This window comes from Stigmatopora argus, chromosome 19, assembly GCF_051989625.1.
Source record: "Stigmatopora argus isolate UIUO_Sarg chromosome 19, RoL_Sarg_1.0, whole genome shotgun sequence".
Lineage (NCBI taxonomy): Eukaryota > Metazoa > Chordata > Actinopteri > Syngnathiformes > Syngnathidae > Stigmatopora > Stigmatopora argus.
The window spans coordinates 13,947,779-13,962,948 of record NC_135405.1 but is presented as its reverse complement, the minus strand read 5'-3'; the positions used below and the strand labels follow the sequence as shown (position 1 = coordinate 13,962,948).

At 50.6% G+C, this 15,170-nt stretch overlaps 3 protein-coding genes across 7 annotated transcripts; 1 reads left to right on the top strand and 2 right to left on the bottom strand.

Annotated features, from left to right (window-relative positions):
• Positions 1-86: 86 nt before the first annotated feature.
• On the bottom strand, positions 87-2,679 carry mtfr2 (mitochondrial fission regulator 2). The gene is made up of 8 exons (XM_077586508.1): positions 2,467-2,679; positions 2,024-2,122; positions 1,843-1,947; positions 1,622-1,746; positions 1,362-1,519; positions 910-1,207; positions 667-844; positions 87-536 (listed from the first exon to the last, which is right to left on the bottom strand). Exons 2-8 carry the CDS (start codon positions 2,093-2,095, stop codon positions 489-491), a joined length of 984 nt encoding a protein of 327 aa, XP_077442634.1. The 5' UTR covers positions 2,096-2,122; positions 2,467-2,679; the 3' UTR covers positions 87-488.
• On the top strand, positions 2,658-4,529 carry armc1l (armadillo repeat containing 1, like). The gene is made up of 7 exons (XM_077586510.1): positions 2,658-2,780; positions 3,029-3,190; positions 3,267-3,358; positions 3,692-3,851; positions 3,920-4,036; positions 4,121-4,195; positions 4,299-4,529. The coding sequence occupies exons 2-7, from the start codon at positions 3,041-3,043 to the stop codon at positions 4,497-4,499; spliced, it is 795 nt and encodes a 264-aa protein (XP_077442636.1). The 5' UTR covers positions 2,658-2,780; positions 3,029-3,040; the 3' UTR covers positions 4,500-4,529.
• A 173-nt stretch (positions 4,530-4,702) lies between these two features.
• Positions 4,703-12,710, bottom strand: map7b (microtubule-associated protein 7b). 5 transcript variants are annotated; one of them, XM_077586499.1, is made up of 16 exons: positions 12,546-12,710; positions 9,478-9,624; positions 9,330-9,407; positions 9,098-9,261; positions 8,801-8,927; positions 8,470-8,580; positions 7,698-7,817; positions 7,337-7,473; positions 7,103-7,248; positions 6,588-6,851; positions 6,122-6,302; positions 5,949-6,053; positions 5,833-5,883; positions 5,514-5,635; positions 5,382-5,452; positions 4,703-5,308 (listed from the first exon to the last, which is right to left on the bottom strand). In XM_077586499.1, exons 1-16 carry the CDS (start codon positions 12,604-12,606, stop codon positions 5,298-5,300), a joined length of 1,896 nt encoding a protein of 631 aa, XP_077442625.1. In that variant the 5' UTR covers positions 12,607-12,710; the 3' UTR covers positions 4,703-5,297. The 5 variants fall into 5 exon arrangements, with proteins under 5 accessions (XP_077442625.1, XP_077442622.1, XP_077442623.1 ...); XM_077586496.1 differs by lacking the exon at positions 12,546-12,710 and adding an exon at positions 10,911-11,213; XM_077586497.1 differs by lacking the exon at positions 12,546-12,710 and adding an exon at positions 10,911-11,212 and having other exon boundaries at positions 6,588-6,846; positions 7,104-7,248.
• Between the last annotated feature and the right edge of the window lie 2,460 nt (positions 12,711-15,170).

The window sequence follows — 15,170 nt, the reverse complement described above, 5'->3', positions numbered from 1 at the left end:
TTAAATTGGGACGTCATCTTTTCCAATGATATTCACGAGGGCATGATATCAAAAAGGCCTTCCTAACCGATTGACGGGGATAGATGTCCAATCCAAAAATATATATTTTGATTTCCAAAGATGGCAATTGTTACACAAATGTCCATGTTCAAGAAAACAAAATTCTCCCACAAAAGCAGAGCTTATTTTTAATAAAATCGAACAAACCAACTTCACGGACGCATAAATAAGCATTTCAAGGATAAGAAAGCACGGGGAAAAAAATGACATTCCGACATGCGAACAAGCAGAAAATTTGCCCGGCCTTTGTATTATTGCGCTCTTGAAAAAAAGACGTAGCAACCGTTTGGAATGGGGAAAACAATTAACCTCGGTAACGTAACATCCCGTCACCATCTTCTTCGAACCAAACAAGTCAAAGCGAGTGTAAAAAGTCAAATTGGCCACATGTGGACGCAGACGGTGGGGTTTTTGGCCTTTGCCGGACGTCATCGCAAACACGGGGAGACCTGGCTGCGTCGACTGCGCTGCGTCATCTGGAGGGACAGGAGGAAAAAAAACAAAAAATTTACGGCACTAAACGTCCATGACGCCCATTTGGAGTCGGGGTGCGGACATTGGCCGCCAGCCTCCTGCTTCAAAACGTAAAGGCATCTGTAAAAATACCTTGGGGGTGTCCGGACTGCCAAAGGGCGAGCTGTCCACCGAATTTTCTTTGTCCGAAGAACTGTCGTGGGCGTGCCGAGCGAACTTTCTCTTGAGGGCTTGGGCGATCAGCGCCACGGGGTCGTCGCCCCCGCTCCCTCCGCTCCGCCTCCTCCGGACCGGGGTGCCGCCGGGCGACCTGCAACGTGGCGACGGGTGACCACGGGGCCTAAATTTGCCAGACGTCGCCTCGCGGACTCTCACCTTTCCACGGCGCGCAGCTGGACTCGGTTCAGATCTTTGAGAACGTCCAACATGGACGGCTGGCTCGCCGTGGCTTTCGCCGCTTTCCGCTCGGCGCTACTGTGGCGGCGCCGTCGGCCTCGGATCGGGTCGGCTACGGACGACGGGAAAGAGGGAGGGGGAAGAGGCGGGGCGGGGGGAGGTGGGGGAGGAGGAGGAGGAGGAGGCGTGGAGCGGAGAGGCGTGGACGTGAGCAGCGGCGGCACGGGGTTGGGCGACGTCGACGGCGTTCCCGTGAGGCCATGGGACTCGGGAAGGCCTGCGGGTGTGGCAAACAAGAAGAGGTGTGGTCAGGTATGCGTGGAGGACTGACAGAGTATGTGCTATGATAGTTAGTAAGAAGAAAAAAAGTTTCTTTGTGGTATAATAATTGTCAGTCATTTATATAAAACAAGAAAGTGTGTTCAGCGCACCTGTGGCGACAATGGCGGCGATCAGAGCCCGCAGTTTCAGCAATTCGCTCTCCAGCGCCGAGATTTTGTGCAGGGAGTCCAGCTCCGTTTTTTCTCGGCGTTCCGTTTTTGGTTGGCGCTCCGGCCCGCCCGCCGCTTTCCTGGGCGGGAGATGGAGCCTGAGCACGGGCGAAAACCTCATAGTCTTATTATTATTTTAACATAACACAACGTCTTCTCTCGCGGAGGACTGGGGACATCTGACAATATTTAATTAGTACCTGCTTTTGGTGGAACTCTCCCCTTGGTCTTCGAGAACCCACAGAATGTCAGCGAATGATGGGATGGTGGGTGTTTCCGCGGCGACGCTCGCGTATCGCTGCGCCACGGGGGCGATGAGCGGCAACTGGCATTTCAAGGATTGCAAAACACATTGATAATGGGGAATATTTCCATTAAAATTTATATTCAAAACATTTCTCGACTCAAACCAAGCGAGTACCTGAATGTAAACGCGAGGTGGGGGTGCCAGAGGCAGGCTGGATCCCATCAATCTCACGATGCTGCGATAGCAGCCGCACAGCGGACTGTCCCACACGGGAACAAGCTGGTCCCAGAAAAAAGGCAAGGTGAGGTGGGGTGGGTTCATCAACATATCATTCCAAAAGAATCATCTTAACCACCATTTCAGGAGGCACTCCGAAATAGTCGAGCACCAAGCGGAGAAGATCCAACGCGTCATCAAGCACAGACATCGGAGCTCCTGTTTTTTCTCCCGTTTGCTGAAACAATATGGTAACATAATATCATGTGTATATGTGATATTTGGTTGAATTCTGGTGGAGTAGAGGACAACGTCCATTCGTTTTATCGGAAGAGACCATTTGAGATGGGAGTTAGGAAACTCATATCTCAAGCTGTTGTTGTTTTTTTACAGAACCCTTACTTAATTTGAACAACGGATTTATATACTCTTGAAAATAGACATGTATAACATTAATTGTTATATTGGATTGCAAATAAACACATTTCAAACAATGGAAGCTAACAGAAACGCAGTTCTCCATTCGGGGGAAAAACGTGTAAACAGAAAACAAAGCAAAAACAAGGAAAATACAAAACTCACCGTAGGTTTTTATTTTTTTAACTACCACAGTCACTGTTATTCTTCGGTCAAAATGTTCATATTCATGAAATTAAACGTTAAATGGGACTAAAAAGCAAACAAAATCTACTCTAACGTTTGTTCGTTGTGTATTCCGGAAGTCTTCTTCTTTCTAAAACCGCTCCACAAGTCCAAACACCTCACTGATTGGCCTAGACTACAGGAACCAATTGAATTTACTCATGTTAAAACGTGGCTTGTTGTGAACCAATCGCGTGTCTTCTTATTAATTTCCAACAATTTTGTATTTGTTTCCACGAGCTACATTGTCCTGGGTAAGAAAACATGACAAAAGTCAACGTTTCTTTCTCTTTTTCACACTCGCAAAGTCGTAGCACCAACAATCTTTACTTTTAACATCTAATTATTTACTTAATCAAAATGTTACAAGTTAAAGAAGTAGCTAGCTATGTCTGTTAGCCACAGTGCGCCCGCTTTGCATGCTCGATCGAACACAGTTTGTACATTCAAATGATGGACTATTGCGTTGCTTTGTTGTTGTTGTTGTTGTTGTTGTTGTAAGTGTTGTAAGGTGATGGACGCGCTGTCAGTGGTGAGCCAGCTGCGGGATCTGGCGTCGGAACCCCAAAACCGGGAGACCATCGTCCAAGATCAAGGCTGCCTCCCCGGTCTAGTCCTCTTTTTGGACCACCAGAACCACGAAGTGCTTCTCGCTACTCTCCAGGTGCTTTTGGGAGTCACTCCATCACTTTCACTTGTTCAAAATAAAGTCACTCATTCCTAAATTCATCCCCGTGTAGACCCTTCGCTACTTGGCTGAATTGTCCTTCAACATTCCTACCATGAAGAACGAGCTGGGGATGATGGTGAGCCTGGAGAACATTATGGCGAGGTCAGGAACTTTATTTATTTGTATTGTTAATTTCTAGTTTTGTTCCGTGCGCCATTAGGCCTGTAAGAATCAAAATTCAAACAGTGGCGCTTTCTGCAATGCTCTTGAATGCCACAAGAGGAGGCTAAAGTCACCGAATATTCAAACTGTGCTTTGCAAATGTTATTTTTTTCCCCTGTAATTTTTGGAAAGATTATTCTATTGGGGAAGAATCAGTAAATGTGATCATATTTGTACACATAAATTGTGATAAAAAAGAACGGTAAATATGACTTTGAATTACGCATTTGTCACGTTACCTGTCAACTAAGCGATGCTTCTTTCCTGGCGTAGGGACGAGCTGTCCGTCGACGTCACCAACCTGGCCCGGGAGGTGTACCGGATTCTGTCGGCGCCCGAGAGGGCACGGCGCCAAAAGCCGCAGTTCTTCCTCAACTCGTCCAGCAAGAAGGCCAAATGCGTGACGTTGCACATTCAGGGCCTCGACGACGTGGCGAGTGGACGCCGCCACCGCCGTCACCGTCAGGGGCGCCTCTGTCTAAACGCGGAATTTTCGCGCAGGATCGGCGAGGCCTGTGCGAGGAGGCGCTGCTGAAGGTGCGAGGGGTGATCAGCTTTACTTTCCAGATGGCTTCCAAGAGGTGCACCGTGCGCGTCCGCTCCGACTTGCCGGCCGAGGTGAGGCTTCCCGATTCCCGCTTCCCGCGCTGGGCCAGGACGGCGTCGTCACGCTTCTCATTTTCTCTTTTGGCGTCTTTGCAGAGTCTGGCCTCCGCCATCGCCGGAACCCGAGTGCTGTGCGCCAAGCAGGTGGTCAAGAACCAGGATGGAGACGAGGTGAGCCCCCAGAAATCAGACGGAGCTCCAATGGGAGACTCATTTATTCTTAAATATGGAAGATCTCAAATCCATCATGGCTTAATGGGGTTTCCATTTTCAGGTGTTGATGCCCTTGAGCGCCCACGAAGCCGCGGCGCCCAGCGAACGCGCCCTACCGGATTACCTTCCTGAAGAAGAGGAGGAGGAAGATCCAGAGAAAAAGGCGGCCGGCGCCGTCTCCCGCGCCTCCGTCAAGGAAAGTGGCGGCGGCGGCTGGTTGGACGCCGCCGCCGGCTTCCTGAGCAAAAGCTTCTTTTGGTGAAAAGTCTGTCAATATTTCTTTCTCTTGGATTCTCATGTCCCATTTTTGCCATTTCTTGATTGCTGACTGAAGAATTTTTTTGTTTTATAAAAAAAGTATATTTATTCATTCATTCACTCACTTTCTGTGTCTGGTTCATGGGGGTGCTGGAGCCCATCCCAGCCGACGATGGGCAGCCCTTGTTCCAATATTTACAAAATAACATTTGTTCATGTCCAAGAGATTTATTTTCAAATAATACAGCTGCTATAGAATTTGTCGACTCCTCGGTAGTAAAATAGATCGGCTTTCATACGTTATTTATAGAACGGCTATATTGTATTATTACAGTTTCTCAATTGGTTCTCAACGTCCACGTGGGCAGTACGGCAACAGGCATTTTTTTTTCTCCACAATAATCATTTCCCGCGCGGTAAGGCGACTGAAAAGAATGAGCAGCAGGTATTCCGCCATTTTGTGCCCGATCAAACGGCCATATGACTGCCAGATAAACTTTCATACTATGTACAGCAATTCAATAAACTACAAAACAAAAGAAACAGACGTGGGCCGTCCAAGCTAGCGCCTCGCTGCCCATTATTTTGGAATGCGTTTCAAATTTTGCACCAATGAGTTGATCTCTAGGAGACGTCCAATCCATTTGAAGTCAAGTTTTGGAAAAAGAAAAATCAAACCAAAAAAATTGGAGAATGGAAAAAAACAACAAAACTCCTGAGAATTTTGGAACCATCTTTGGAGTTACCGTCTTCAGGAAAGCAAGCGGGCGACTCTTCCGGGTCCGTGTCTTCATCCCCGCCGTCAAGCGACATCTAAAAAGAAATAAGAAAATAAATAAAGAACTAAAAAGAGGCAAGAGGGAACTGAGTTAGGAAACAAACGCACCCGCTTCGGGGAGGCCGTTTTCTTCCGGTGCCGAACACGGAGCCGCCCCGTCTTCCAATTGGCCGTTTTCCCTGCGGAGCGGCCATGGTCATTTCTGGCGACGGGCGTACGGGATGTTCGGACGGCGCCTACCTGGGCTCGGGGGGACCGCCAGGGGGAGAGTCGGCGTTGGGGTCGGGGGCCGCCGGGCAACCGTTGCTACGCGGGCCGGGGGCGCCTTCCGCTGGCTCGGCCATCTTGTCGGGGCTCGTTTTCTGCAAAAATACTAATCAGTTAAAAACAGGCGGGCAATAAGATTTCTTTTTTAACACTAAATGACATTGATAGATGTCCGTTTCATCCAATGGGAGGACTATATATATAAATCCAATTTTCTGTCGATGAATATCAATTGTGCATTTTAATGAGGCGCCCAGGGGATGGAGAAAGAAAGTCCAGTAGAAGTTTCCACCTTGTCAGTGGGGTCAGAGCGCCGGGTCCTCTTCATGATCTCCTCCAGACGCTGGCGAGGAGAAGACAAAAGCATTGGATGAGGATATGGGCGCTGGGAATGCTTTTTCTGCCCACCTTCTTCCTCTCCAGGCGCTCGGCCTCCTCTTTCTGGAAGTGCTTCTCCCGCTCCTGCTTCAACCTCTCCGTCTCCTCTTTCTGCCGACTCTCTTCCTCCTCTCGCTTCGGGGGGGAGCGGAGACGGACGTCACTTCCCTTCGCCGCCAGCCAGCAGGTCTCCCCCGTCTTACCTGTTTGAGGGCCTTCTGAGCCTCCTCGGCCTCCTCTCGCTCCCGCTGCAGTCGCTCCTCCTCCGCCCTTCTCTCGGCCTTCTCCTCCTTAAGCCGGTCCTCCTCTTCCTTCAGCCGGGCCTCCTCCTCCCGTTTGGCGCGCTCCTCGGCTTTGCGACGAGCCATTTCCTCCTGGGCTAACCTGATGATTGGCCGTGAACCGCAACAGACGTCCGAATTGGTACCAGATGATTACACATTGTTTCAAATTTGTTTGCATGAATTAAAGATAAATAAAGGAATGATTTTTCTTTCCTTACTTTAAGAACACAATTCTCGAATATTTACGATCAAGAGGCTAAAAAAAAGAGGTCCAATAAGGACCAACGATAGATGTTGAGCCTCATTCGCAATGCCTGGCGGCGGCCATATTGTCCGTCGCAGGCAGCACTACAGTATTTTGGAAATATTCATTTTTGTATTTGACCTGGCTTTCTGCTCTTGGCGGTCACGCTCCTCTTCCTCCTGCTCTCTCTGGCGGCGGACCAGCCGCCGCTTCTCCGCCAGGATGCGACTGGCCTCCTCCGGATCGGTGATGCCGGCGCAAGGCTTCGGGCTGGCCGCGTCTGCGCCCTCGTCCCCCGCTTCTCGGCTCTTGTCGGGGCGCAGGTTCCCGGGGTCCTCGGTGCCGAGGCCTTTGGGCGTCCTGGGCGTCGGGGGCCGGCCTTCCGTCTTCTGGGGAGGCCGAGGCCTGGTTTCGGGGGAGACGGCGCTCTCATTCCCAGGCGATAGACGTCGCATCCAATCGTGGCTTGGACGTCTATCGCCGTCAATGGCGCCCGACGGCTCGACAAATACATTTAAAGCATTTCCTTATTCTCTTATAAATTTTGTAAATTACGTTACTTTAATATTTTAATCAATCAATGTATGATTTTGTTGTAATGAAGGATTTTTCAATGTCATTTTCTCTATCTCTACAAATACAAAAAATAACAATACCTTCCAGGAGAGGGCGCCATCATTTTAGCGTCCCTTTTGATAGGCGACGAGGTGCGGATTTTTAGGGGTAAGGTGAGCGCGGGACCCAGGGGCAACGACAGGTTGCCCCACGACTTCCTCACCGAATCGCGGTTCTTTTGCGGCGTCTACAAAAAAACAACTTGCCGTCAATTTCTCGCCGTCCCGCCGAGAACAAAATGGCCTCTTCGACGCCGGCTCGTTCGCCGGTCCCACCTGCGCGGTCCCGACGGTCCTCCGGCGGGCGGACGCCGACGTCTCCCCGCCCAGGCTGCGGTCGTGGCTGCGACTGTGAGACAGGGGGCGTCCCGGCGGGCTCTGGAAGGATGCTGAACGGGGACAGACAGGCATGGCTACCGTGACGTCGGGGTGGGTTCAAAAAAAGAAAATGCAGGGAAACGGAAGAGGATTGGAAGCGAGGAAAAAAGAGGAGGAAGAAGAAGAAAGCCATGCTTTTAGTCCAAGATGTCTAAAAAGGAAGCACCAGTCTCAGGTTGGCGAGCGGGCCAAAGGTGTATAGATGGCGGCCAATCTGATTAGCGGGCAAAAGAGCGGCGGGCGGGTGGGCGGGACTTACCCCGCTGCTCTCCCGAGAGGCAGGCGGCGCTGCGGCTGCGCGCCAGGTACGAGTGCGTGGGCTGCTGAAGGCGCTGGACCACGTTGCTCTCCCACGGCGTCAGCGGAAGGCGGCGCCGACCTGAGCGCGGCGGCAGACCAATGGCAGCCGATCAAATACGGGCCGCCCGCAAAACAAATAAAAGCCACCGCTCGACCAATATTTGCCGCCGGTCACCTCAGAAAAAATACGTCCACGTCACTCACGTTAACTCGCTTATTCTAGACATGAAATCCAACTCATCACTTGACGCTCTTTACATGAATATGGCAAGTGAACGGGGAGCCATATTGGATGTGTCAAATGTAATGCTTGTACAGTAGCACTAAGTTGCCACTTGTTAACATTTGCTAACAGCCAATATTTTACTTGGATTTTTTTTCCTGCCACACCAGGTCCCATGTGGGGCTCGTTCTGCGACAAGCGGACCCACTGCGGCGGAATTCTACCCGCGCCAAAAATGCGTGACGTCCCTCCGGACAAAACGCGCTGGTTCCGTGTTTCCACCAAAACAAAAAGATTATCCCACAGGGGATTAGCGAAAGGGGTCAGGCGGTGGCGGTGGCGGTGGTGGTGGTGGGAGGTTCCTTTCACGCGTACTGTACATACCATCTATTTTCTAATCCCCCGTTATGTCACGAGACGCGGCCGGCGCCTTTGACGGCGACGGACGTCCGATCCGGGAAGAGCGAGCGGCGGGCTAATATGTGGACTTTTTGCCGCCGGGGTTTACCTCGGTCGGGCGAGTGGAGGAGCGTGGCGGAGGACGAGGACAGGCGCTTGGTGATGACCGGCTCGTGCTGCTTGGACAAGTTGACCGTGGAGGCCGACCTCCTGTCGCCATCTGGAAGGGAGACCGGGTTGAGAAAAGAGGACGCATTCGGCTCTCCCGGGACGAGGGGGTGCCTTTCTTTCCGTCATGACGGCTAGCGTGGTAGAGGGGTAGGCGCACCCGCTAGCTAGCCATAATCACATTGGGATCTGGTCCCGTGAGGGCGATGGACAGCGATTACGTCAAAGACAGAGAGAGTGAAAAGTGGAGGAAATGGCGGCCGGTCACGTACCCGTGGCGGTGGCGGGGGAGGCGGGGCTGTTGATGGGCAGCGGGCCGCCCCAGGACCAGCGGTTGGCCTTGGCTCGGGGCGCCGGACCCCGCTCCATGGTGCGCCGCATGACCGCCTCGTGACGAACCTGGGGTGGCAAAAAGAAACAGGGCATTCTCATGGTAACTTTTCTCAATTATCATCATCATCATCATATTCCATTCTATTTACATACAGTCCACAAACAAACAAATAGACATAGGTATTATATGATTTTCCTCAAGTGACCACCTTTACGCTCAAATGAGTTGGCTTCACCTGGTCGTCGGCCATCTTGCGGCGCCGCTTCTCCTCCACCGCCGAGCGCCTGCGCTCCTCCTTGAGGCGCTGCTCCTCCAGCTTCCGGCGCCGCTCCTCCAGGTGGTTCTGGTAGTGTCGGCGTGCCCGCTCCTCCCTGGCCTGCCACTCGGCCTCCTTGGCGGCTGACCGATAGCCGATGGTTTCAATCGCGCCGCGACGCGACCGAAAGGAGGCTGAAAAAAAGACGCACCGTTCTGCTTGTCGTATTCCTCTCGACGCTCGCGGGCTAGCCGCAGCCTTTCGTCCGTTTTGTTGAAGAGCGAGGAGTCTGAAATGAAGACAGAAGTACAATAAGATTTGGTTGGTGGGTTTTATGGGGCGTCTTTTGGCTCGCTTGCCCGATTTGGGTGGCGCCGCGTGGTCGTTGTTGGGGCTGCGGCCGCCGGACGTCGGGGTGGCCGTCGACGTCAGGGTGGGAGAGCAGACCGACGAGCCGGGCGCGGCGGGCGAAAACGCGCGCTCGTCGTCCGATTTGTAGAAGGACGCTGTGGGCAGAAGAGAGAAATTCTGAAATGAGTGTTTTTTTTATCAAAGCGTGAGAGCGGCTAAACTAATCTGTCCCAAAGACTTGTATTAAATCCCCTCCGCTGACAATTCCAAATATCATCGGCATATTGTATGCTCAGTATGGGTACCCGTTGGGGGGGGCGGTGATCCACATCATTTTCCGCTCCAACTCCACCCTGACGTATTTTCAACGCTTTATTCCCTCAAGGCCGCGTAGAACAACCAGACGGGGCGAGGCCAAAGTATCGCGTGTCGGCGTCTGCGGAAGACGCGGCGAGCCCGGCCGAGCGCCGACACGTCGGGAGCGCCCCAGGGCGCTTGCTCGGCGCCGGAACCGGTTTTAACTTTTGCTCAAACAGGAAAGGTCGGGACGGGCTCAGTTGTCGCCGTACCACCATCTTTTACACGCGGGTGTAAAAGTGGCAGCTCGGGGGCCAAGTCTGGACCCTCACGTGCATTCGCCTGGTCCTATCGTTAGCATGGATGACCGATTTTTCCAATCTGTACTCATGACATTAAAAAATGCCATGGTGGGATTTTAGCAACCGCCCCTTTCAAAATGGGGACGTCTCAACTAAAAGAGCCTTTACCTGGATTCTGCATGGTCATTTCTGAGGTTCGCCGCCCCCCCAAAAAAGTCAGACGGCGATCCCGCCGGCCAGACGGGACGACGGCACGTCCCGCCGGCGCCCTAAACGGCTCCGGGTAAGCTGGCGTGGGGCGCCCATGACGCGGGCGACGATGGCAAAAAGGCGAGAGGCGAGAGGGATGGCATCCTTTGTGCACCAGCGTGCATTTGGCGCAGTTTTAATCTGGGCCGTCGCCACCCCTCGGCCCCGCCCCCTCTCCCTCGTGTCCCGTCATTCACCGGCGCCCAGATTAAAGGGCGAGAGCGGGCGATTAACGCCGCCCTGCCCGGTCCGGCCCGCGTGGCTCCTGACGTCCCCTTTAGCCTTGAGCGGATTAGCACCAGCGAATGCTAAGCGACGAGGCGCCCCGACCAAGATGGCCACCACGTCTAACTCATTAAAAAGGATTTTCATGGCCTGTGCAAATGCAGTGCTTTTAATTTTTATGTTGATTAAAAAAAGGAAAAAAGATCCTTTCTCAACTTAGTTTTAGCTCATTTTTAAAAAAAAACTGTTAAAATCCAATCGCTAAAGCGTTTCGAACATTTTAAAGTAGATCACAAAAGCCTCCTTTCCGCGTAGGGAAAATTCTATGTAAGAAGTTTTTGGGGGAATCTGTCCTTTTCAGCGCCTACCTTTGGCCTTCCTCCTGATAACCGCCATCTTCCCTTTTTGTCCTTCCTCAAAGATGGTAAAGAGCGCCGGGGCGGGCAAGCCACCGCCGCCACGGCCTCGTCTTCTGGCTCTTCTTCTCATTTTTAGCCCCGGAGCCATACCGGCCCGGACGGCGACCCGAGCGTCGTCATCGACAACGTGGCCGTTTCCCCCAGTGCGAGTAAACACGTCGACGGGGCAAAGTGCAGCGAGGCGAGGCGCGAGAAGCGCGAGAAGGCGACCGCTAGCTGGGCTACGCTCATCCTCAGAATGAGCCAGTCTGGCCAAGGATGGGATCTTTTTAGTCGGGCTTAGAAAGGACCGTTTAATCCACATGCTTAAAAAAAAAAACACCACTTTCTCTTGATTTCCTCATTAGCATTGCCAACAAACTCCTCCCACTTTCCCCGGTGCGGCTAATGCATCCCAGTTTTGGCCGAGTCATTTCCTGCCACTTCATTCAAACCGGAAGGCCGGCTGCGAGGGCTCGTGTTTCATCGCCATTGACGTCGCCGGACGTCCGATCCGTTTCGACTGGGAGAGAGAAGGCCAATGGACGTTCGTTCATTCGTTCGTTCAGTCGGAACGGAACGGAACGGACGTCCGGCGACGTCAACGGCTGCCGATGATTTAAAGACGTGCCCTGCGAGGGTTAAAAATAGAGTCATCATTTGTGCATGAAATTAGTCTACACATGACAGCCCTTCCATTGCACAAGAATTGGACGTCTATCGCCGACAACGGCAGCAAATGAATAAATTGTCAATGTTCTCTTACTTTGTTTGATTGCAAATAGGAAATCAATAGTCCAAATACATTAATTGCAGCTCACGAGTGAATTGAGGAAATACTATTCCTGTTATATTTACTGTACATAGATTGTAAATATATATATATAATTTTAAATAATTTAATTGTGTTTCAAATGAAACTAAGTAGCCTATCCTGACAAGCCAGCCCTTCCAGTCAAAATAGATTGAAGGTCTATTGCTGCCATTGGTATTAAAGAGTGAACTTTTGGCATGACAGTCGTTTAAAGAGAAGGAAGGTTAATTTTAATGGCTCATTTTTAAAGCAACTCTTATCCTTCAGGATCAGTCCCCGTTAAAAAAAGGAAACTAATACGTCAACTAGTGGGCATTTCCGGGTTGAAATGGCATTCTAGCAGAAGCAAAGTGCGCGGGGGACTTTTAAAAAATGTGTTGATGTGTTGACAAAATAGGAATTGTGTGACTTTATCGAGCGAGGCGGCGGTGGCGGTGGCGGCGACACCTGTCACGTCGAGCAAGTACTTCCAAAGCAACTGTCAACGGCAGGTGTGCGCGGGGTAGCTTTATATTTTAACAATGGCGCTCGGAAAATAAGAAAAAACGACACTTTTTAATCGCGTTAAACTTGTTGTAGTCGACGGAAAAGTCACCGCTTTGGGGCTTGTTTTTTTTCTTCTTTTTAATCCTTCTCTCGTGACCAACTGCGGCCGTACTTCAGCTCTAAACTGGCTACCAACGCCGCAAAAAACAAATGAGTGATCGTCCCTTTTCGATTGATTTACTTTTTGGAAGAACCTGGACGGTTTTAGGCGGACTTTGGAAAAGTTGGAGGCCCCGGCGACTCACCTTGGGACGCCGGAGGAGATGCGTCGCTGCCATCCTGGTCCGCCATTTCTCCTGACGTCATCCGGAGGATCCTGGCTCAACTCCCCGCCTCCCTCACCTCCTCGGCCGCACAGGTAGGAGGCGAAAGGCAGCCCTACTCAGGAAGACTTTTACACCGTTTAAAACACTCGTGCGAAGTCCAACGAACGCCACAAGTCTTCGTTATTAAAAAAAAAAATAACTGCACATTTAGAAACTTTTGCTCATTTATTATTGTTTATATATTTCCATTTAGCATTGTGACGCTGACATCTATAGGCACGCACCTGGTAATGCATCTAGTTTTGTTTAGGGGCGTGGCCTATCCAGGACTGAACTATGATTGGCTGTTTAGATGAGACTACTGTACGTACTACTATACATATATAAATTGTGAAAAAATGATCCGAGAAAATACTGATACTTGCCTTTCCCACTGAATCCACAAGAGGGAGCTCTAATACACGATGGTCCTATTTACATTGACTATTGACATTGACGGTAATGATAATGCTCCATGTTATTACTCCTCGGGAAATTTAAACAATCATATGTTAATACGACTTCAATAAGGTGCTTTATATTATGAAAAAAAATGCTTTTCAAGTCTCCCTTTTGTAGAGAAAATAATGATACTAGCTGTTACCACGGAATCCACCAGAGGGAGCTCTACCCTTTTGTGTCAAGCCCCTTCACTCCAAACGATGAGACACAAAAATGGCTAGCACATTTTGCTCATAGTATTTACGTTGTGTTCACATTGACAGTCATGATAATGTTCCATGTTTCCATTTATTGCCGTCAGTCATACTTGAATCGTGAAAAAAATCAGCATTACAGCCATTACGAATCCCTAAAATATTCCTCCTATATGATGTTGAGGTGAGGCAGAGCATATTGACATCAGGCCTTGTTGATCTTGAGTGAATGTATGCTAATCTCGGGTATGGATGCTCCACCGGTGAGGTTTAGCCTCCCGTGAACCTTCCGTCGAGACGGCCGCTGATTGGCGGAGGCGGGCTTGGCAACCATGGCAACCAGCTGTTTAGTCAATTCCGGCCACGGAGCGAGCCGCAGACGGGGGAAGACTAGGCTATCATTTCAAACTATATAGTAATAGTCATACCCAAGTCTGTGTTATTCATCTTTCAATTTTGTTCTACGTGTACAATGACAATAAAGATGATTCTATTCTTATCCACATGCTGCGCTCTCCTCTACAGTACAAGGATCTTGTAACGCGACGGTATTTTTGTTTTCTCAAGGCCATTCCTGTTTCCTAAAATGGCTTCCCGTTACCTTCGGGGCCGCGGACGGAAGCGCCTCCGCTAACGCTGTCGCCAATCAGCGCCGGTGCCTTTTGCCCGTGGTGGCGCTTTTGCACGTCGGACTGGAAACAGATGGCGTGAGGGTGAAGCGGGAGTACCCCCAATCCGCCCCCCGTGGGTGGACTGATCCCCTCTTCTCGCCGGGACGCGACCGCTCCCCTCCATTGTCGTGTAAATAGGCCCGCCCGGCGGTGTTTGGGATTTAAGCAGAGGAGCGAGGAGAAAAACAAGCAGTCGCGACACAAACAAGAATTACTACATACGCCAATGGCACCCCAGTAAATAGACGTATTCATTCTTTAATCCCTGCCAGTTTCCGTATTCTATTGTCCACGCGCTCTTTGCGTACCAGGGTGAACACAAAGGATTAGTATTTTGATCGGCTGACAAATGACAAAGCACATCATTTGGGAAATATTTAAGATGAAAATATCTCATTTGGATCATCAGCTGCTCTCAAATGGGAAATATACTCCTTTCTTGAGAGCGTTGACAGTTTTTTTTCTATTTAAATAACCAATGGTTTGTTGGTTTGAATAAGAAATGTACATATTTAAGTATGCTTGAAGTGCAGCAGTTGGAACATTCTCATCTGGGAAATTGGATGGCGTCAGCGTGGTGAAATGAAGGACGCCACGCGCATGAATACTCGGCCCTTGTTTCAAAGTACATGCTTGCCAATGCAGTATTAATGCAGTCAACTGGGTTGACTTGAAAATGTACTTCCAGGGCCAAAAGCCGTCTCCAAGATAACAAATGAAAACAATGCCGCTGTGAGTTAAACTTGTTTTTTATCTCCAAGAAAAAGACGGGCGGTATTTTCTTTTAAATTTTTTATATTAGGGTATCCTGCATGCTATTAACATGTACGCCTCGCAGTTTAGCGATGGAGGGTTCAATCCCCGGTGGGCCTTCCTTTGTGGAGTTTGCATGTTGCCTGCGTGGCTTTTCTTCGGGTGCTTGCACGCCAAGCTAATTGTATGCTAATTGTTCCTAGCGATGAGCCATGGGTTGTCCTTTGTCTTCACGATTGGCCGACGACCAATTGAGGACGAGCTGCCTAGTCTTTTTTTTTTCATAGCCATGCAGGAAATATGTGGAGGACACCGCTGGTGCGAGACGCGCTGAAGTGTGGCCGCCAAAAGGGAAGAAGTCGGGCGGGGTGAGTGAGCGAGACGCTAGCCAGGCGCTAGCGAGCCAACCCCCCCCTTCACCCGTCCTTCGCTATTCCGCTCACGTTCACCTTGCGGTCCCGATTATTCAAGGCGGCGTGAGCCCA